This window comes from Rhinoderma darwinii, chromosome 1, assembly GCF_050947455.1.
Source record: "Rhinoderma darwinii isolate aRhiDar2 chromosome 1, aRhiDar2.hap1, whole genome shotgun sequence".
NCBI classification, from domain to species: domain Eukaryota; kingdom Metazoa; phylum Chordata; class Amphibia; order Anura; family Rhinodermatidae; genus Rhinoderma; species Rhinoderma darwinii.
This window is the reverse complement of record NC_134687.1, coordinates 627,639,708-627,661,882: the sequence shown is the minus strand read 5'-3', so window position 1 is coordinate 627,661,882 and position 22,175 is coordinate 627,639,708. Positions and strand designations below refer to the sequence as shown.

Here is a 22,175-nt window from a genome sequence, read left to right as displayed (position 1 = left end):
CACAGCCCCCTGGTAGGGAGTGCCACGCAGCCCCCTGGTTGGTAGTGCCACACAGCCCCCTGGTTGGTAGCGCCACACAGCCCCCTGGTTGGTAGCGCCACACAGCCCCCTGGTTGGTAGCGCCACACAGCCCCCTGGTTGGTAGCACCACACAGCCCCCTGGTTGGTAGCGCCACACAGCCCCCTGGTTGGTAGTGCCACATAGACCACAGCCCCCTGGTTGGTAGTGCCACACAGTTCACAGCCCCCTGATTGGTAGTGCCACACAGCCCACAGCGTTGCTGACGCTGTGAACGGGGATTACACTCCAGGAGAAGCTCCTGTCGTCTGTGTCCATTTATGGACAATGACATCATTGGCTTTTCCTGGAGTGGAATCCCCGGTCACAGCATCTGCAATGCTGTGGACAGGGATTCCGCTGCAGGAGTTTCCCCTGATGTCACTGTCAATATATGGACAGAGACATCAAGGAGCGCTCCAGGAGCGGAATCCCCGGCTACACGGGGATTCCGTTCTTTCAGGGAGCTACAGTGGCGCTACCTCCCTGCTCTGCTATAGTGCCATCGCTACCGCTATAGCAGCCGCAGCGGCTGCTAGCGGCTCCACCGTCCTCATGCCCGGTGTCGCCGTTAGCAGCCGCTATGGCTGCTACAGCGGTAGCGACGGCCACTAAGTTAAGAAGCGCCCGGGCGGAAAGGAGACTGCTGAGTCGCCGGGCCCGGGCGCTTCTGAAACAAGCAGGGGAAGGGAGCCAGTGCAGCGCGCCCTTCCACCTGCTAGAGTGATGTGCCCTGCACCCTAAGGCTGACCCTGCCCAAAAGTGACTCCATTCACGAAACTACATGCCTTGAGGCATTCATCTAGGGGTGTAGTGAGCATTTGGACCCCACAGGTGTTTCATAGATTTTATTAGAATTGGGCAGCAAAAATAAAAAAAAGAACCTTTTACTTCAATAAGACGTAGCTTTAGCTCAAAATTTTTCCTTTTTTTCAACAAATAAAGGAGAAAAAGCACCCCAACATTTGTAAAGCAACTTCTCTTGAGTATGGCAATACCCCATATGTGGTCATAAACGGCTGTTTGGGCTCACGGCAGAGCTCAGAAGGGACGGAGCACCATTTGGCTTTTGGAGCACAGATTTTGCTGGATTCGTTTCTTGGCACCATGTCGATTTTGCAAAGCCCCTAAGGTACCAGTACAGTGGAAACTACACAAAAGGGACTCCATTTGGGAAACGTCAACCCTTGAGGAATTCATCTAGGGGTGTAGTGAGCATTTTGATTTCTCAGGCCTTTTTCATAGATTTTATTAGAATTGGGCAGTGAAAATAAAAATTACATTTTAAGACGTAGATTTAGCTCAAAATTTTTCATTTTCTAAACAAATAAAGAAGTGACCCCATTTTGGACACTACACCACTCAGGGTACTCAGCTAGGGGTGTAGTGAGCATGTTAACCCTGCAGGTTCTTTGCATAAATTAGTGTGCACTCGATGTTGCAGAGTGAAAATGGGAATTTTTCCATAGATATGCCAATATGTGGTGCCCGGCTTGTGCCACCATAACAAGACAGCTCTCTAATTATTATGCTGTGTTTCCCGGTTTTAGAAACACCCTACATGTGGCTCTAATCTTTTGCCTGGACATTCGATCAGGCTCAGGAGTGAAAGAGTACCATGCGAAATTGAGGCCTAATTTGGCGATTTACAAAGTATTGGTTCACAATTGCAGAGGCTGTGATGTGAAATAATAAAAGAAACTCCTGAAAAGTGACCCCATTTTGGAAACTGCATCCCTCAAGGCATTTATTAAGAGGTGTAGTGAGCATATTCACCCCACAGGTCTTTACCATAATTGAATGCACTGCAGATGGTGCAAAGTAAAAATTTACCCTAGATATGTTATTTCAGAGGCAAATATGTTGTGCCCAGCTTGTGCCACTGGAGACACACACCCCAAAATTTGTTAAAAGGGTTCTCCCGAGTATGGCGATGCCATATATGTGGAAGTAATCAGATGTTTTGGCACACTGTAGGGCTCAGATGGGTGGGAGCGCCATTTGGCTTTTGGAGTGTGGATTTTGCTTGGTAGTAGTTTTGTTTGGAGTTTTACTGGTGTTTCAGTTTATAATGTGGGGGTACATGTAAGCTGTGCGGAGTACATCAGGGGTATAGTCAGGGGGTATAATAATGGGGTAAACAATAAAATAATCCATAGATGTGTGTTACGCTATGGAGCAATCCTTTCTGCACAGGCCGGTGTCGCACCGATGTCCTTCCGTATCCCCCTTTTGGTCTACACTCCGCACCTTTGCGGTTTGGGAAATTTTTCTGGGAAAGTGTTGTCCTGGTATAATACGGGCACCCTCTGAGGTCAGAAGCGCGATCTCCAGCGCGAAACAGGCTGTAACATACAACTAGCTGTCCTCTCTGTAACGCTTTTATCTTTGCCGATGATATAATAAAGTTATGAAGAATTGCAAACGGGTGAGTGCCGCATTTTCATTTCTCTCATCTATATCATACTGCAAGACCGTCTGATTTTATGCTGAGCACCGCCCGAAGTTTGCTTAAACCAGGAAACCCTGACTCCACTTGCATCTATCTATCTGTTCCATGCTGTGAGGATTGAGAGTGGTGCCGACTTCCCTCTATCGTGCTTGATATATACTGTATATTACATCCAGGGTTGCCAACCGTCCGTTAATTCACAGATAGTCCGTAAAATAAGAGGACTTTTGGCAACTGTCCAAAATAAAAAGAATGTGTCTGTGATTTCTATTTTATTTTTTTTTGTCCAAAGAGCTGCGCATGTGCAAGTGCCATTGCTTAGAGGAAGGAGGCAGGCTGCGTGACGACCTCTCATGTAGTACCTTGATGATTCCACCCCTGACATCACAGTCCATATATGGACAGTGACGTTAGGGAATCCTCCAGGAGAGGAATCCCCGGCCATAGCGTCAGCAATGCTCTGGCTGGGGATACCACTACTAGAGGGAGCCCCATAGGTGCTACCTATAGGGAGGGGGGCTATGGGGCACTAGCAGGGAGGGGGCTGTGTGGCACTACTTGGGAGGGGGACTGTGTGCCACTAGCTGGGATGGAGGCTGTGTGGCACTAGCTGGAAGGGTGCTATGTGGCACTACAGGGAAGGTGGCTGTGTGGCACTATCTGGGAGGGGGGCTCTGTGGCACTACCAGGGAGGAGGGCTGTGTGGCAGAATCTACAGGGGGCATTGTGGCACTATCTACAGTGGGCACTAAATTTATGGGGGTACAAACTGGGGACCTAACTTCCATATGGGGGCATAAACAGGGCCTAACTTCCATATGGGGGCACAAAGTGACGTTTTCTGCCATTTTACTGCCGCCGTGATTTCCCCCGCAAAGGGGCCCCACTAAGTCTGTGTTGCCCATGGGGTGAATATATAATATATGGGGTGTAAATAAAATACATGGGTGCATATATGTATATATAACATATAGTGTGTATAAATAATATATGAGGCGATAATATAATATATGGGGATATATAATATGGGGTGTATATATAATATATGGGGGTGTATATATATAATATGGGGTGTATATATAATATATGGGGTGTATATATATAATATGGGGTGTATATATAATATATGGGGTGTATATATATAATATGGGGTGTATATATAATATATGGGGTGTATATATAATATATGGGGTGTATATATTCTGTAAAGTGTTGTACATATAATATATAGAGGTGTGTATATACTGTACAGGGTGTGTATATGGGGTAAAGCTATAAAATATTGGGGTGTATATATAATATATGTGGTTAATATATAATATATAATATATGCGGTGTATATATAATATGTGGGATGTATATATTATATATGTATGGGGTGTATATAAAATATATGTAGGTGTATATATAATATATGGGGGTGTATAAAAAATACATGGAGGGTGTATATATATATATAATATATGGGGTGAATATATAATATATGGGGGTGTATAATTTTCTACAGGGTGTATATATAATATATAGAGGGGTGTGTGTATATACTGTACAGAGTGTGTTTACATAATATATGGGGGTAAATGTATAATACATAGTGGTGTATATATAATATATGGGGTGTTTATATAATATATGGGATGTATATATAATATATGGGGGTGTATATATAATGTGTGGATGTATATATTATATGTGTGGTATGTATAGATTATATATGTATGGGATGTATATGTAATATGTGGGAGTGTATATATAATAAATGGGAATGTATATATAATATATGTGGTGTGTATATAATACATGCGGTGTATATATAATACTGGGGTTTATATATAATATATGGGTGTGTGTATATAATATATGTGCTGTATATATAATATACGTGGGAGTATTTATAATATATGTGGGTGTATATATTTCCCTGTATGTACAGGTGTGGATGTTATGTCGCTCGGTACCACTAGGGGCCGCTGTTTGTCTGACCATTTTCCGCATGTCGCCACTTTCCCGGGTCGCCTCTGATTGGCTGGATAACTAGAGCCTCGCATGGTATTGGCTGTTTGTTGGGGTGGGCGGGTCTCTGCGGCAGTAGGTCGCTGTTCTCCTGCACCCTGTCAGCTGTTTACACCCGCCGTGTGCCATGCCGTGCGGCTTCTCCCGGGCCGTGAAGGCGGCCGTGACCATCGCGGTGCTGGGCGTCCTGCTGCAGCTTGTTCGCGGATGGCTCGGCTCTAAGTCCTACGTGTTCAACCGGGAAGAGATTGCCGGCCTGGCCAAGGAGTACTCGGGTAACCTGCTCCTCACCCGCCAGGGTCGGATCGAGGGAGAGGATTCTGTGACGGAGGGGGGACACTGAGGGGTTTTCTGTGACCGGGATTAGGGGGACACTGAGGGTGGGTTCTGTGATGGGATTAGGGGGACACTAAGGGGGGTTCTGTGATGGGATTAGGGGGACACTAAGGGGGGTTCTGTGATGGGATTAGGGGGACACTGAGGGTGGGTTCTGTGATGGGATTAGGGGGACACTAAGGGGGGTTCTGTGACGGAGGAGAGGGGGACTCTTAGGGGGGTTCTGTGGTGGACTGGTGTGGGGGTTATAGATGGGGGGCTGGGGGTTATAAGGAGCAGTATTTGGAAGAAGTGTCAAAGCTTTGTAGATGCCTCTGCTCCTCTGATAACTCTCCCTGTCACCCCAGGTGTGGACTATGAAGCCGCCTTCTCCAAGATCATCATTGAGCTGCGGAAGAAGCACCCGGGGCACATCCTGCCGGACGAGGACCTGCAGTGGGTGTTTGTGAACGCGGGCGGCTGGATGGGGTCTATGTGCCTTCTACACGCCTCGCTTACAGAGTATGTGCTGCTCTTCGGGACGGCGGTGGACACGAGCGGGCACTCCGGTGAGTAGCAGTACAGGAGCAGCCCCTCCCCCCCTACCTGCTGCACGTACAGCATATTTACTGCCTTCGTTCAGGGTCAGGTTGCTGCTGTTATCGAGATTATGGGTCAGGGGGCAGGTGTGACCCGGCCGGGCGATGATTACCTGCTGATAATTTCTGCTGTGATTTCCCGGGAAGTTGTGCCGCGCTCCGCTGTTTCCGTAACTCCTATAGAAGTGAATGTAAAGAGCTGCGCACACTTAACACGCCCCGGCGGCCGCACCGCCATTCATTCTTCGTCTGGTTGCAGTATACGTCAATTATAGTGGTGTGAACAAGGCTTAGGATGGAAAGTTTTGTTGAGGGTTTTTATTCAGCTTTCCGCGATCGTGGGCTCACAGGGGGAGCAATCCCTTATTGACCGCAGCATCTAAGGGGATAACAGTCCAGGAATCCGTGCCATGGCAGCGTGGTGCCCGCTGCTGACGTAGACAGCACTCCTGAGCCGGCACCATCCCGTGCTGTAATAGAACTATTTGGGCTAATAGGAGAGCGGACTTGTCCCCAAACCGTGCTGCGCTTACGCGGGGCGCAAAAACTGCATCCAGACTGCGTGTGTGATTGCGGCTTTCAGCGCGTTCCTAGGAGTTCATCATAGTACGACATGTGACCGCTGTGGCAAGGGACGGGGGCCTGTGACAACCACATTACGGTTTTGGGCGCCTGTGAACCCGTCTCTATCCAATCCAGAGTAATTTATGGCAAGTGCTGCAAAAAAAAAAAAGCCGCCGTGTGTGACGTTACCTGTGCATGACCTCGTTCTATCCTCAACCTGTCAGTCAAACCCTCCTAATCTGTGTCCCCCCTCCTTGTAGGACGTTACTGGGCAGAAATCTCCGACACTATATTGTCAGGAACCTTCCGCCAGTGGAAAGAAGGGACGACCAAGAGCGAGATCTTCTACCCGGGTAAGAGCGGCTTCTTTTGCCTTAGGGATAGCTGTATAAAGTATATGGCCGGCCGAACCTCCATACACGGGCACCTCCGGCACAACCCAGCGTGCCCGTGTGCTCAGGAAGAAAGCCGCTGCCAGACTCCTCTAGTGGCGGTTCATATCCCGGATCGGGCATGTCGAAATTCAACATCCCTGACCTCTGTAGTCGGGGTGCTGATATAGGCATCAGATGGTCGGCCAGGCCTGCCGACATCGTCGGGTTTGGCCGACGTAGATCTAAGTGATCAGATTGAGGGGTCGTCTGGTCGGTTAATCCGGCTCCTGTGAGGTTTTGTTTTTTTCCTCTCTGGTGCTTTGCATTGTGGGATCTGGCTGTAACTCGGGCTCTTTAGAAGGGAAATAATGCTATTACTATATATGATATTATGGGGGGAGCGGGAGATCCTGAGTCAGGGGGCACGGTAATGGGTTAATGGATGCTGGTCGTTGCTGCTGAAGATCACGATCACAAGTCGCCGTGCAAGCACCGGCATTAATGGCCGCTGCGGTTGTCAGGGATGTAATTGTGTGCCCCCCCCCCTCAAAATAAAAAATCAATGTAACGTGCCGTGCTTTCTCTCTGCGCAGGAGACACCATTGTTCATGAAGTGGGGGAGGCCACGTCTGTCCAGTGGAGCGCGGGCACCTGGATGGTGGAGTACGGCCGCGGCTTCATTCCTTCCACTTTGGGTTTTGCTCTGGCTGACACCTTCTTCAGCACCCAGGACTTCCTCACCTTCTACTATACGGTGAAAGTGTATACCAAGGGATTACTACTGGAAGCCAACACCTACCTGTCCACCCTGGGCTTCTACTAGCACGTCCCGGGGGTGGCGCGGCTCCAGCGTTCACCGGATCATCGACCATTGCCAAATCCACACGGGGCTGTTTTTTTTTTTTTTTTTTTCTTTTGGCTGCAACGATTGTGGGTGGGGCCTACAGAGCAATATCTATCCATTGGTGGGAGTGTAGACTGTGGCCCCTGACTGACCTATATACATTCAATCTGGGGGCCAGTCATCCCTGGATAATCACGTCTAATAATCTTTTAATGACTGTGATCAGGAGCGGAGGCTTGACAAGAAGGAAACCTCTGCTCCATTCACGGCGTTTTTATCGTTGCCTTTTCCGTTTTTATTATGCAAAGTAGAAACTCGCGAAGACCCCGTGCGTAAAAAACGCCCCTGGCTCAGAATTGACTTGTCGCGTCCCGAATTATCGCAGATTATTTTTAATAAAACCATGAAGACCTGCAATATTTCTATAGAAAGGAGGTGCGCGCGTTTCTTATGTTCCTATTGCTCATTTATTATCAGAATTAAAGATGAATAGTGTGAAATTAACAAACTGCTGCTAATGCAGTACCAGCTAGTCCACTAGGTGGTGCTAAACACTGCTTTTTTTTTCTTCTGCCTAACAGTGGTGAAGGGGAATTGGCCTTGCGTCAGTTTTGGCGCCGTACTGCTTGTTTTTTACGGAACTGCAGCTTGTTCTACATGTGGCCTTATTGTGTGACCTGTAATGTTCTCAGTCAGTCCAGTTTTAACGCAGTTTTAGGTCCATTTCTTTAAAAAGTTGTGTATTTAATGTGCTGTCCTATGTTGCAGCCATTCCCGCACACCATGGTTGGCGTAAGATACCCGTGCACGCCTCCTGACAAATTTGGCACTTATTTGGATGTCCATTTGCCAGAAATGCAAATTTGCGCTTGCTATGAGCAGGTGTAGATTTGCGGGATAACTCATGCCGTCGGTTAATGTTGGTTTACGCCCCTCTCACTAAACTCCGCCCACTGTAAAAAAAATGTTAAGGGAAGTGTAAAACCACAATGTCGCAAATTATGCAGCAAATTAAGGCCAGAATAGGTGTTCGTGCATTCGCCCTGTTTGTTTTTAATTCCTTGCCATTTCTAAGATCTCTGCTTGCTTTCAGTGAAATGAAACATTTTCTCATAGCAATGGGGGGGGGGGGGGTTGTGTGCGTCCTGTACTATTATATCTAGAATGGAATCCTGACTAATCCATAGGGTCCTAATGGGGGACCTAATGTCTCTATTATACGGATTATAACAAATCGGTCATGGATGAGAAGTCGAAACACAATCTATTAGAAAACTGCAGCACTTTTTATTGTATAAGAATTCAGCATTATTACCAGAAGACTGGAGAACACATTCACAATCTCAATAATTGTCTCTTAAATCCTGTTTACACTGGACAACGAGGACTTCTTGCCGACTGAACGTACAGAAAAATCATGGCAGGTCTGAACCGACGCGTTTCGCAATCCTTCCAAACCACCAACATGTTCTGTGTAAAGTAAAAGATTGTGGACTCAGTACTGTCAGGTCACAGATCACCTCACCAGGACTGACGGGGCGCTGCGGTGCTGACGTCATCGGGCAAAGTCCAGGAATATTCCCAGCAGTTCTGCTGCTTACGAGATTCAATACATACACTATATGGACTAAAGTATTGGGACACCTCCACATTACACCTACAGGAGCTTTTATGACATCCCATTCTAACTTGGTAGGCATTAATATGGAGAGGGTCCCCCGTTTACAGCTTCCACTCTTCTGGGGGCTTTCTCCAAGATTTGGGGGGTTTGGGAATTTTTGGCCATTCATCCAGAAAAGTGATATTGGGGAGGAGATCTTGCTCGTAATCTCCGTTGTAGTTCATCCCTAAGATGTTGGATGGGGTTTAGGTCAGGACTCTGTGCGGAGCAGTCAAGTTCTTCCTCACCAATCTCCCCCCAACCATGTCTTTATGGATCTTGTGCACTGGGGCGCAAGTCATGAGGGACAGAAAAGGGCCGAACCCCAAACTGTTCCCTAAAATGTCAAGTTATGCTGAAGCATTAAGATTTCTCTTCACTGGAACCAAAGGGCCGACCCCTGAAAAAAAAAAACATAGCATTATCCCCCCCTCCAGCAAACTATACAGCTGGCACAATGCAGCCAGGCAGGTAACGTGCTCCTGGCATTCACCAAACCCAGACTGGTCCATCAGATAGAGAAGCGTCACTCCACAGAACACGTTTCCACTGCTCCAGAGTCCAGTGGCGGTGGCTTTACACCACTCCATCCGACACCTGGCATTGTGCTTGGTGATGGTTGACTGGCATGCAGCTGCTCGGCCCCCCATGCCATGAAGCTCCCGGGCACAGATTTTGTATGGATGTTAATACCAGAGGAGGTTTATACTCTGCAGTTATGGTGACTATTATACACTACGCTCCTCCGCACTCGGCGGCGCCCCGTTCTGTAACTTTACGTGGTCTGCACTTCGTGGCTGAGTTGCTGCGGTTCCTTCCACTTTACAATAATGTCACTCACAGGTGATGGAGGGAATATCTAGGAGGGAAGAACTGACTTGTTACACCGGTGGCGTCCTATTACAGGACCGGGCTGGAGGTCCGTGATCTCTTTACAACGACCCATTCTATCACTAATGTCTGTAAAGTGACTGCAGGGCGAGTGCCGGATGTTATAAACCTGTGTGAATGGGACTGAAGGAAACACCGCAATTCAATGATTAAGAAGAGGGGGGGCAATACTTTTCTCCACATAGTGTGTGTCTGTCCTTCCCTCCACCCTGACAGAACCTGAGAAGTAGTGCAGTGCTCGCTGCTGAACTGTGTAATTGAGAGAATCTACAACCCTCCGTGACCTCGCGGCTCCTCCAGAAAATCTCACCCTGTTTTTATGGGTTCTGTGTCCCCGACCTCACGGTGGTGTTACTGTTGTCCTTGGACCTCTCCGGAATTATTGGGCGACTATGATAAAAACTGGAATATATAGTGTCTGTCTTTTTTTTTTTTTTTGCACATTTTCCTTTATGGCCGGCCACTTTCAGCTTGAGAAGGACTTGATGGGAACAAGCACCGAAGTTAGAGGGTAACTAAGCTTATCAAAAACTTCTGACGTCATAGTATCCGAGCACTGTGAGTGACCCGACCAATCGCTAAAACAAAGTGTTGGGCGTGTATACTAAGCTCCTAGGCTTTGTTCGTAGCTGCGTTACAAAAGCCATGAGTTTCTCATACGATGTTTCCCGACAGATCTCGTTGACTTTTTGTTTTGTCATTTCGACTGCAAATATTAGCGCTTTTCTTGCTGTTAAACAACCCCTCCCCCGGCAGCGTGCACATAGACTAATCCCCCGCTAATGGTGGGTACGACTGGACCGCCTGTAATCTTATAAATATACATTTATGCAGAGGATTTGGAGATCTGTATCAGGAAAAACAGCGCCGAATGCGATGAAGATATTAATAGAAATGAATCCGCGCAGAATTTTTACGTTTTAGGCCCTGTTCACACCGTTTTTTACCGGCAGAAAAAAAATCGGACTCAGAATTCCTTCTGGAATTTAACAGCGGTTTTTCTTGGCATGTTTTTGCCTGCGCCATTGAAGCTAAAGCAAGGACCGCAAGCAAAACATGAACAATGCTCAAACAAGCGCCGCAGGTTTTTTCTTCCTCCCATTGATTCAATGGGAGGTCCGTGGTGGAAACCGTGGCAAGAAAGGACCTGCTGCTGCTTTTTTTTTTTTTTTCCTGCGAGCAGCCTAGAGCCACCCGGGAAAAAAAATGGCTCTACCTCTCATTGAAATTAGTGGTTTCTGTGTCAAAATCGGCGCCTAAAAACTGTGTGAACTGACCCTTAGTTAGAATTTCCAGGTTGGACATTCACATTAAAGCGACTGACGACCTTTAATTCCAATGTACCGAGGATTGTGATAATTGCAGCAAGTAACAGGATGTGTGAACATGGTCCTGAGCCCCCCACTCACTGTGATGATTTGTATGTACTATTCTATACACACGACTCCCAGGATATTTGATGGTCCTGCTCCTATCAGATCTCATAGATGCCAGATTAAAGGAGCGGCCCCATGGGTGAACGTTTTTGAATGTAGCGGGACGATATCGCTCTGCCGGTCTGTTCTGTGTGTGTGACTTCACCGCGTCTTCCCTCCTCCTGACTGTGTTTTCTGTTCTCTATTACACGTGTTTAACTGATAATTATATTTTTAAAGAAATAAAATGACGATGACTCGAACTGTGCCGCGAGCGTTTATATTATATATCAAATCAGTCCAGCAGAAGAATAATCAGGTTTCCCTCTCCTCCATTGCTGCTTACTCTATCCGGAGGACGTAAAACTGCTGACTGGGGAGAGGTAGCTATCGGCATAGCCTACACCTCCACCCCGTCCAATTCAGCAGTTGGTGTTTAACTAGTTTATTGGGGTATCATAAGGTTGCATCTAAAGTTTCAAGTGTCTGAAAGGGTCAGTCCTGTTTTTGAGGTTCTTGCCCATGAGAGCTTACACTCTACAGGAGAGAGGACCCTGTCCATAAGAGCTTACACTCTACAGGAGAGGGGACCCTGCACATAAGAGCTTACACTCTACAGGAGAGAGGTCCCTGCCCATAAGAACTTGCACTCTACAGGAGAGAGGTCCCTGCCAATAAGAACTTACACTCTACAGGAAAGAGGTCCCTGCCCATAAGAGCTTACACTCTACAGGAGAGAGGTCCCTGCCCACAAGAGCTTACACTCTACAGGAGAGCGGACCCTGCCCGTAAGAGCTTACACTCTACAGGAGAGAGGTCCCTGTCCATAAGAACTTACACTCTACAGGAGAGCGGACCCTGCCCATAAGAGCTTACACTTTACAGGAGAAAGGTCCCTGCCCATAGGAGCTTACACTCTACAGGAGAGAGGTCCCTGCCCATAAGAACGTACCCTCTACAGGAGAGAGGTCCCTGCCCATACGAGCTTACACTCTACAGGAGAGAGGACCCTGCCCATAGGAGCTTACACTCTACAGGAGAGAGGTCCCTGCCCATAAGAACGTACCCTCTACAGGAGAGAGGTCCCTGCCCATACGAGCTTACACTCTACAGGATGGAGGTCCCTGCTCATAAGAGCTTACAATCTACAGGATGGAGGACCCTGCACATAAGAGCCTACACTCTACAGGAGAGAGGACCCTGCCCATAAGAGCTTACACTCTACAGGAGAGCGGACCCTGCCCATAAGAATGTGCCCTCTACAGGAGAGAGGTCCCTGCCCATAAGAGCTTACACTCTACAGGAGAGAGATCCCTGCCCATAAGAGCTTACACTCTACAGGAGAGAGGTCCCTGCCCATAAGAGCTTACACTCTACAGGAGAGAGATCCCTGCCCATAAGAGCTTACACTCTACAGGAGAGAGGACCCTGCCCATAAGAGCTTACACTCTACAGGAGAGAGGTCCCTGCCCATAGGAGCTTACACTCTACAGGAGAGAGGTCCCTGCCCATCGGAGCGTACACTCTACAGGAGAGAGGTCTCTGCCTATAAAATCTTACACTCTACAGGAGAGAGGTCCCTGTCCATAAGAGCTTACACTCTACAGGAGAGAGGTCCCTGCCCATAAGAACGTACCCTCTACAGGAGAGAGGTCCCTGCCCATACGAGCTTACACTCTACAGGATGGAGGTCCCTGCTCATAAGAGCTTACAATCTACAGGATGGAGGACCCTGCACATAAGAGCCTACACTCTACAGGAGAGAGGACCCTGCCCATAAGAGCTTACACTCTACAGGAGAGCGGACCCTGCCCATAAGAATGTGCCCTCTACAGGAGAGAGGTCCCTGCCCATAAGAGCTTACACTCTACAGGAGAGAGGACCCTGCCCATAAGAGCTTACACTCTACAGGAGCGAGGACTTTACCCATAAGAGCTTACACTCTACAGGAGAGAGGTCCCTGCCCATAAGAGCTTACACTCTACAGGAGAGAGGACCCTGCCCATAAGAGCTTACACTCTACAGGAGAGAGGACCCTGCCCATAAGAGCTTACACTCTACAGGATGGAGGTCCCTGCTCATAAGAGCTTACACTCTACAGGAGCGAGGACTTTACCCATAAGAGCTTACACTCTACAGGAGCGAGGTCCCTGCACATAAGAGCTTACACTCTACAGGAGCGAGGACTTTACCCATAAGAGCTTACAATCTACAGGATGGAGGACCCTGCACATAAGAGCCTACACTCTACAGGAGAGAGGACCCTGCCCATAAAAGCTTACACTCTACAGGAGAGCGGACTCTGCCCATAAGAATGTGCCCTCTACAGGAGAGAGGTCCCTGCCCATAAGAGCTTACACTCTACAGGAGAGAGGACCCTGCCCATAAGAGCTTACACTCTAAAGGAGCGAGGACTTTACCCATAAGAGCTTACACTCTACAGGAGAGAGGTCCCTGCCCATAAGAGCTTACACTCTACAGGAGAGAGGACCCTGCCCATAAGAGCTTACACTCTACAGGAGCGAGGACTTTACCCATAAGAGCTTACACTCTACAGGAGAGGTCCCTGCCCATAAGAGCTTACACTCTACAGGAGAGAGGGCCCTGTCCATAGGAGCTTACACTTCACAGGAGAGAGGTACCTGGCCATCAGAGCTTACACTCTACAGAAGAGAGGTCCCTGCCCATAAGAGCTTACAGTCTACAGGAGAGAGGTCCCTGCCCATAAGAGCTTACACTCTACAGGAGAGGTGTACCTGTCCATAAGAGCTTAGGGTATGTGCACACACACTAATTACGTCCGTAATTGACGGACGTATTTCGGCCGCAAGTACCGGACCGAACACAGTGCAGGGAGCCGGGCTCCTAGCATCATAGTTATATACGATGCTAGGAGTCCCTGCCTCTCTGCAGGACAACTGTCCCGTACTGTAATAATGTTTTCAGTACGGGACAGTAGTTCCACGGAGAGGCAGGGACTCCTAGCATCGTACATAAGTATGATGCTAGGAGCCCGGCTCCCTGCACTGTGTTCGGTCCGGTACTTGCGGCCGAAATACGTCCGTCAATTACAGACGTAATTAGTGTGTGTGCACATACCCTTACAGTCTACAGGAGAAAGGTCCCTGCCCATAAGAGCTTACACTCTACAGGAGAGAGGTCCCTGCCCATAAGAACTTACAGTCTACAGGAGAGAGATCCCTGTCCATAAGAGCTTACAGTCTACAGGAGAGAGGTCCCTGCCCATAAGAGCTTACACTCTACAGGAGAGAGGTCCCTGCCCATAAGAACGTACCCTCTACAGGAGAGAGGTCCCTGCCCATAAGAGCTTACATTCTACAGGATGGAGGTCCCTGCCCATAAGAGCTTACACTCTACAGGAGAGAGGACCCTGCCCATGAGATCTTACACTCTAGAGGAGTGAGGACTTTACCCATAAGAGCTTACACTCTACAGGAGAGGTCCCTGCCCACTCTACAGGAGAGAGGTCCCTGCCCATAAGAGCTTACACTCTACAGGAGAGAGGTCCCTGCCCATAGGAGCTTTTACTCTACAGAAGAGAGGTCACTGCCCATAAGAGCTTACAGTCTACAGGAGAGAGGTCCCTGCCCATAAGAGCTTACACTCTACAGGAGAGAGGTCCCTGTCCATACGAGCTTACCCTCTATAGGAGAGAGGTCTCTGCATATAAAAGCCTACACTCTACAGGATGGAGGTCCCTGCCCATAAGAGCTTACACTCTACAGGAGAGAGGACCCTGCCCATTAGAGCCTTACACTCTACAGGAGAGGTCCCTGCCCATAAGAGCTTACACTCTACAGGAGAGAGGTTCCTGCCCATAAGAATGTACCCTCTACAGGAGAGAGGTCCCTGCCCATAAGAGCTTACATTCTACAGGAGAGAGGACCCTGCCCATAAGAGCTTATACTCTACAGGAAAGAGGTCACTGTCCATAAGAGCCTACATTCTACAGGATGGAGGTCCCTGCCCATAAGAGCTTACACTCTACAGGAGAGAGATCCCTGCCCATAAGAGCTTACACTCTACAGGAGAGAGGTCCCTGCCCATAGGAGCTTACACTCTACAGAAGAGAGGTCCCTGCCCATAAGAGCTTACAGTCTCAAGGAGAGAGGTCCCTACCCATAAGAGCTTACACTCTACAGGAGAGCGGACCCTGCCCGTAAGGACGTACCCTCTACAGGAGAGAGGTCCCTGCCCATAAGATCTTACACTCTACAGGAGAGAGGACCCTGCCCATAAGAGCTTACACGCTACAGGAGAGGAGACCCTACCCATAAGAGCTTACACTCTACAGGAGAGAGATCCCTGCCCATAAGAGCTTACACTCTACAGGAGAGAGGACCCTACCCATAAGAGCTTACACTCTACAGGAGAGAAGACCCTGCCCATAAGAGCTTACACTCTACAGGAGAGAGGTCCCTGCCCATAGGAGCTTACACTCTACAGGAGAGAGGACACTGTCCAGAAAAGCCTACACACTACAGAATGGAAGTCCCTGCCCATAAGAGCTTACACTCTACAGGAGAGAGGACCCTGCCCATGAGAGCTTACACTCTATAGGAGAGGTCCCTGCCCATAAGAGCTTACACTCTACAGGAGAGAGAACCCTGCCCATAAGAGCTTACACTCTACAGGAGAGAGGACTTTTTACCCATAAGAGCTTACACTCTACAGGAGAGAGGTCCCTGCCCATAAGAGCTTACACTCTACAGGAGAGAGGTCCCTGCCCATAGGAGCTTACACTTTACAGGAGCGAGGACTTTACCCATAAGAGCTTACACTCTACAGGAGAGAGGTCCCTGCCCATAAGAGCTTACACTCTACAGGAGAGAGGTCCCTGCCCATAGGAGCTTACACTTTACAGAAGAGAGGTCCCTGCCCATAAGAGCTTACAGTCTACAGGATAAAGGTCCTTGCCCATAAGAGCTTACACTCTACAAGGTCCCGGCCCATAAGAGCTTACACTCTACAGGAGAGAGGACCCTGCCCATGAGAACTTACACTCTACAGGAGAGGACCCTGCCCACTCTACAGGAGAGAGATCCCTGTCCATAAGAGCTTACACTCTACAGGAGAGAGGACCCTGCCCATGAGAGCTTACACTCTACAGGAGAGGACCCTGCCCACTCTACAGGAGAGAGGTCCCTGCTCATAAGAGCTTACACTCTACAGGAGAGAGGACTCTGCCCATAAGATCTTACACTCTACAGGAGAGAGGTCCCTGCCCATAGGACTTACACTCTACAGAAGAGAGGTCCCTGCCCATAAGAGCTTACAGTCTACAGGAGAGAGGTCCCTGCCCATGAGAGCTTAGAGTCTACAGGGGAGAGGTCTCTGCCTATAAAAGCTTACACTCTACAGGAGAGCGGTCCCTGCCCATAAGAGCATTACACTCAACAGGAGAGAGGTCCCTGCCCATAAGAGCTTACACTCTACAGGAGAGAGGACCCTGCCCATAAGAGCTTACACTCTACAAGAGTGGTCCCTGCCCATAAGAGCTTACAGTCTACAGGAGAGAGGATCCTACCCATAAGAGTTTACACTCTACAGGAGAGAGATCCCTGTCCATAAGAGCTTACACTCTACAGGAGAGAGGTTCCTGCCCATAAGAATGTACCCTCTACAGGAGAGAGGTCCCTGCCCATAAGAGCTTACACTCTACAGGAGAGAGGTCCCTGTCCATAAGAGCTTACACTTCACAGGAGAGAGGTCCCTAGCCATAAGAGCTTACACTCTACAGGAGAGAGGACCCTGCCCATAAGAGCTTACACTCTACAGGAGAGGTCCCTGCCTATAAGAGCTTACACTCTACAGGAGAGAGATCCCTGTCTATAAGAGCTTACAGTCTACAGGAGAGAGGACCCTACCCATAAGATCTTACACTCTACAGGAGAGAGGACCCTGCCCATAAGAGCTTACACTCTACAGGAGCGAGGACCCTACCCATAAGAGCTTACACTCTACAGGAGAGGACCCTGCCCACTCTACAGGAGAGAGGTCCCTGCTCATAAGAGCTTACACTCTACAGGAGAGAGGACTCTGCCCATAAGAGCTTACACTCTACAGGAGAGAGGTCCCTGCCCATAGGAGCTTACACTCTACAGAAGAGAGGTCCCTGCACATAAGAGCTTACACTCTACAGAAGAGAGGTCCCTGCCCATAAGAGCTTACAGTCTACAGGAGAGAGGTCCCTGCCCATGAGAGCTTAGAGTCTACAGGAGAGAGGTCTCTGCCTATAAAAGCTTACACTCTACAGGAGAGAGGTCTCTGTCCATAAGAGCTTACAGTCTACAGGAGAAAGGTCCCTGACCATAAGAGCCTACACTCTACAGGAGAGAGGTCCCTGCCCATGAGAGCTTAGAGTCTACAGGAGAGAGGTCTCTGCCTATAAAAGCTTACACTCTACAGGAGAGAGGTCTCTGTCCATAAGAGCTTACAGTCTACAGGAGAAAGGTCCCTGACCATAAGAGCCTACACTCTACAAGAGAGAGGTCCCTGCCCATAAGAGCCTTAAACTCAACAGGAGAGAGGTCCCTGCCCATAAGAGCTTACACTCTACAGGAGAGAGGACCCTGTCCATAAGAGCTTACAGTCTACAGGAGAGAGGACCCTACCCATAAGAGCTTACACTCTACAGGAGAGAGATCCCTGTCCAAAAGAGCTTACAGTCTACAGGAGAGGGGACCCTACCCATAAGAGCTTACACTCTACAGGAGAGAGGTTCCTGCCCATAAGAATGTACCCTCTACAGGAGAGAGGTCCCTGCCCATAAGCGCTTACACTCTACAGGAGAGAGGTCCCTGCCCATCAGAGCTTACTCTTCACAGGAGAGAGGTCCCTGGCCATCAGAGGTTACACTCTACAGAAGAGAGGTCCCATCCCATAAGAACTTACACTCTACAGGAGAGAGGACCCTGCCCATAAGAGCTTACACTCTACAGGAGAGAGGTCCCTGCCCATAAGAGCTTACACTCTACAGGAGAGAGGTCCCTGTCCATAAGAGCTTACACTCTACAGGAGAGAGGACCCATCCCATAAGAGCTTACACTCTACAGGAGAGAGGTCCCTGTCCATAAGGGCTTCCAGTCTACAGGAGAAAGGTCCCTGCCCATAAGAGCCTACACTCTACAGGAGAGAGGTCCCTGCCCATAAGAGCTTACACTCTACAAGAGAGAGGACCCTGCCCATAAGAGCTTACACTCTACATCAGAGAGGACCCTGCCCACTGGCATAGCTATAGGGGTCGCAGCGGTCGCAATTGCGTCCGGGCCCCGAAGCCAGGGTGGCCCACGGCCCCCCGCACCACATCAATAAAAAGTTACTATAGTAACTCGGGCAGCGGGCCCCTGCTACTATAGTAACATACTTTACTTACCTTCCATGTTCCGGATGGCAGCGGAGGTCCTGACGTCAAGCGATGTGCGCAGCGCATGACGTCACAGCATCGAGACGACAGAACTACCGCCGCGGCCGAAGAGGAAGGTAAGGTTACCCTAACTGGCGGGGTCCGACTCCCGGGACCCGCCAATCAGCTGTTTTGAAGGGGCCGCAGCACTCGTACGAGAGCTGCTCCCCTTCATTCCGGTCACACTGTGAATCCGTGTCGGCGATTCACAGTGTGGGCGAGTAGTGAAATGAAGGGGAAGCAGCTCCGTACGAGTGCTGCAGCCCCTTCAAAACAGCTGATTTGCAGGTCCCGGGCGACACATCAGCTATTGATAACCTATCCTGTGGATAGGCCATCAATGTTTAGGGACTGCACAACCCCTAAGCCTGCGATGTATCAGGCTTAGGGGGCCCATGAGACAGGATCACAGATTGTGTGATCCTGTTTGCTGGGCCCTGTATCTAAGCCAATCACATGGTAGGCTTAGATACATGGCCCATGTGTGATTCTGTCTGCTGGGCCCTGTATCTAAGCCAATCACATGGTAGGCTTAGATACATGGCCCATGCATGATCCTGTCTGCTGGGCCCTGTATCTAAGCCAATCACATGGTAGGCTTAGATACATGGCCCATGTGTGATCCTGTCTGCTGGGCCCTGTTCTAAGCCTACCACACTGTAGGTTTAGATACAGGGCCCCAGCACACAGTAATCTTATACTGTATAAGATTACTGTCTGCTGGACCCTGTATCTAAGCCTACGTTGTGGTAGGCTTAGATACAGGGTCCCACAGACAGTATCACACATGGGCCCTGTATCTAAGCCTAACACACGTGTTACTAATCATTTTTTGTGTGTTTTCTTACAGGTTCGGTCGTTGGACTACGTCGGATTCCAGGACTACTTCGATGACAGCTTTTTTTTTTATTATCAATAAAATGGTTAATGAGGGCTGTGGGTTTTTTTTTTATTTCAATAAAATATTTTTTCTATGTCTTTGTGTTTTTTTTTAAACTATATTACTACCGCCTTAGTAATGGCCGCCGGCTGATTGACAGCATCCATTGCTAAGGCGGGGCTTAGTGTTAGCCGGTGCAGAGGCGAACACTAACCCCCTTTATTACCCCGGTACCCACCGCCACCAGGGGTGCTGGGAAGAGTCGGGTACGATCCAGTACCTGACCATCTGTAGTGATGGTCGGCCACTGGGGTGGCCACATGCTGGTATTATCAGGAGGGGAAAGGCCAAAAACAGTGGCCCTTCCTACCCTGGTGATGCTAGGCTGCTGCTGCTTTATTGTATCTGGCTGGTTATGAAAAATGGGGGGGACCCCACGTCATTTAAAAAAAAAATAATTGGAAAGAACGATGTTGGGTCCCCCCCAATTTTCATAACCAGCCAGATGCAACACAGCAGCAGCAGGCAACATTACCAGGGTGGGAAGGGCCACTGTTTTTGGCCTTCCCCAGCCTAATACTACCAGCCTGCGGCCACCCCGGTGCCTGCCCGTCACTACAGATGGTCGGGTACTGGTTCGTACCCGGCTCTTCCCAGTACCCCTGGGGGCGGTGGGTACCGGGGTAATAATGGGGGTTAGTGTAGCCTCTGCACCGGCTAACATTAAGCCTCGCCTTAGTAATGGAGGTTGTCAATCAGCAAGCGGCCATTACTAAGGCGGTGATAATAACGTTTAAAAAGATACAAGCACATAGAAAAACTATTTTATTGAAATAAAAAAACACAACCCTCATTAACCATTTTATTGAGAATAAAAAAAACGCCGTCATTGAAGTCCTCGAATCCGAAGTCCAACAACCGAACCTGTAAAAAAAAACACAAACACACAAAAATAATCAGTAACACAAAGAAGCAAAATTATTATTCTTACCTTTCCTGGGTCCAGCGCTGGAGCCGCAATGTCAGCGAGCTGAGCCCTGTATCTAATCCAATCATGTGTGATACTGTCTGCTGAGCCGCTGTATCTAATCCAATCATGTGTGATACTGTCTGCTGGGCCCTGTATCTAATCCAATCATGTGTGTTACTGTCTGCTGGGCCCTATATCTAATCCAATCATGTGTGATACTGTCTGCTGGGCCCTGTATCTAATCCAATCATGTGTGATACTGTCTGCTGAGCCACTGTATCTAATCCTATCATGTGTGATATTGCCTTCTGAGCCACTGTATCTAATCCTATCATGTGTGGTACTGTCTGCTGAGCCACTGTATCTAATCCTATCATGTGTGATAATGTCTGCTAGGCCACTGTATCTAATCCTATCATGTGTGATACTGCCTTCTGAGCCACTGTATCTAATCCTATCATGTGTGATACTGTCTGCTGAGCCACTGTATCTAATCCTATCCATAGTTTATAGGGTCGTAGTGCTACAGATATGCTATGCTGTCTCCTATACACACTTTTTTTTGGGCGGACACATATGTATTGGGGCTATTTCCCCTGACATTTTAAGCCCTGAGGGTATGTTCACACGGCAGCGTCCGTTACGGCTGTAATTACGGTGCTGTTTTCAGGAGAAAACAGCACCGTAGTTTCAGCCGTAATGGCATGTGCAGGCGTCTTTCGCTGCGTCCATTACGGACGTAATTGGAGCTGTTTTTCTATGGAGTCCATGGAAAAGGGCTCCATTTACGTCTGAAGAAGTGACAGGCACTTCTTTTACGCGGGCGTCTTTTTTACGCGCCGCCTTTTGACAGAACATCGTAAGACCCATTTAAATGAATGGGCAGATGTTTGCCAACGCTTTTGAGCCGCATTTTCGGACGTAATTCAATGCTAAAACGCAAGAATTACGTCCGTAAATAGGGTGTGTGAACCCAGCCTTAGTGACGCCCCCGGCTGCTAGTGCTGCATTGTTGGGTCACTTAGGAGACCCAGCGATGCAACTGAAAGCTGCGGACCGTCGGTCATGAGAAGTCTGCGAGGGGGGGGGCCCAGTAAGATTTTTTGCATCGGGGCCCATGAGCCTTTAGCTACGCCCCTGACCCTGCCCATAAGAACTTACAGTCTACAGGAGAGAGATCCCTGTCCATAAGCGCTTACACTCTACAGGAGAGGACCCTGCCCACTCTACAGGAGAGAGGTCCCTGCCCATAAGAACGTACCCTCTACAGGAGAGAGGTCCCTGCCCATAAGAGCTTATACTCTACAGGAAAGAGGTCACTGTCCATAAGAGCCTACACTCTACAGGATGGAGGTCCCTGCCCATAAGAGCTTACACTCTACAGGCGAGAGGACCCTGCCCATAAGAGCTTACACTCTACAGGAGAGAGGTCCCTGCCCACAAGAGCTTACACTCTACAGGAGAAAGGACCCGGCCCATGAGAGCTTACACTCTACAGGAGCGAGGACTTTACCCATAAGAGCTTACACTCTACAGGAGAGGTCCCTGCCAACTCTACAGGAGAGAGGTCCCTGCCCTAGGAGCTTACAGTCTACAGGAGAGAGGTCCCTGCCCATGAGAGCTTACCCTCTACAGGAGAGAGGTCTCTGCCTATAAAAGCTTACACTCTACAGGAGAGAGGACCCTGTCCATAAGAGCTTACAGTCTACATGAG

General features: G+C 48.9%; 1 protein-coding gene across 1 annotated transcript; it reads left to right on the top strand.

Annotated features, from left to right (window-relative positions):
- Window positions 1–4,593: 4,593 nt before the first annotated feature.
- Window positions 4,594–11,448, top strand: SIGMAR1 (sigma non-opioid intracellular receptor 1). The gene is made up of 4 exons (XM_075842634.1): window positions 4,594–4,798; window positions 5,207–5,407; window positions 6,262–6,354; window positions 6,969–11,448. The coding sequence occupies exons 1-4, from the start codon at window positions 4,651–4,653 to the stop codon at window positions 7,196–7,198; spliced, it is 672 nt and encodes a 223-aa protein (XP_075698749.1). The 5' UTR covers window positions 4,594–4,650; the 3' UTR covers window positions 7,199–11,448.
- The last annotated feature ends 10,727 nt before the right edge of the window (window positions 11,449–22,175 follow it).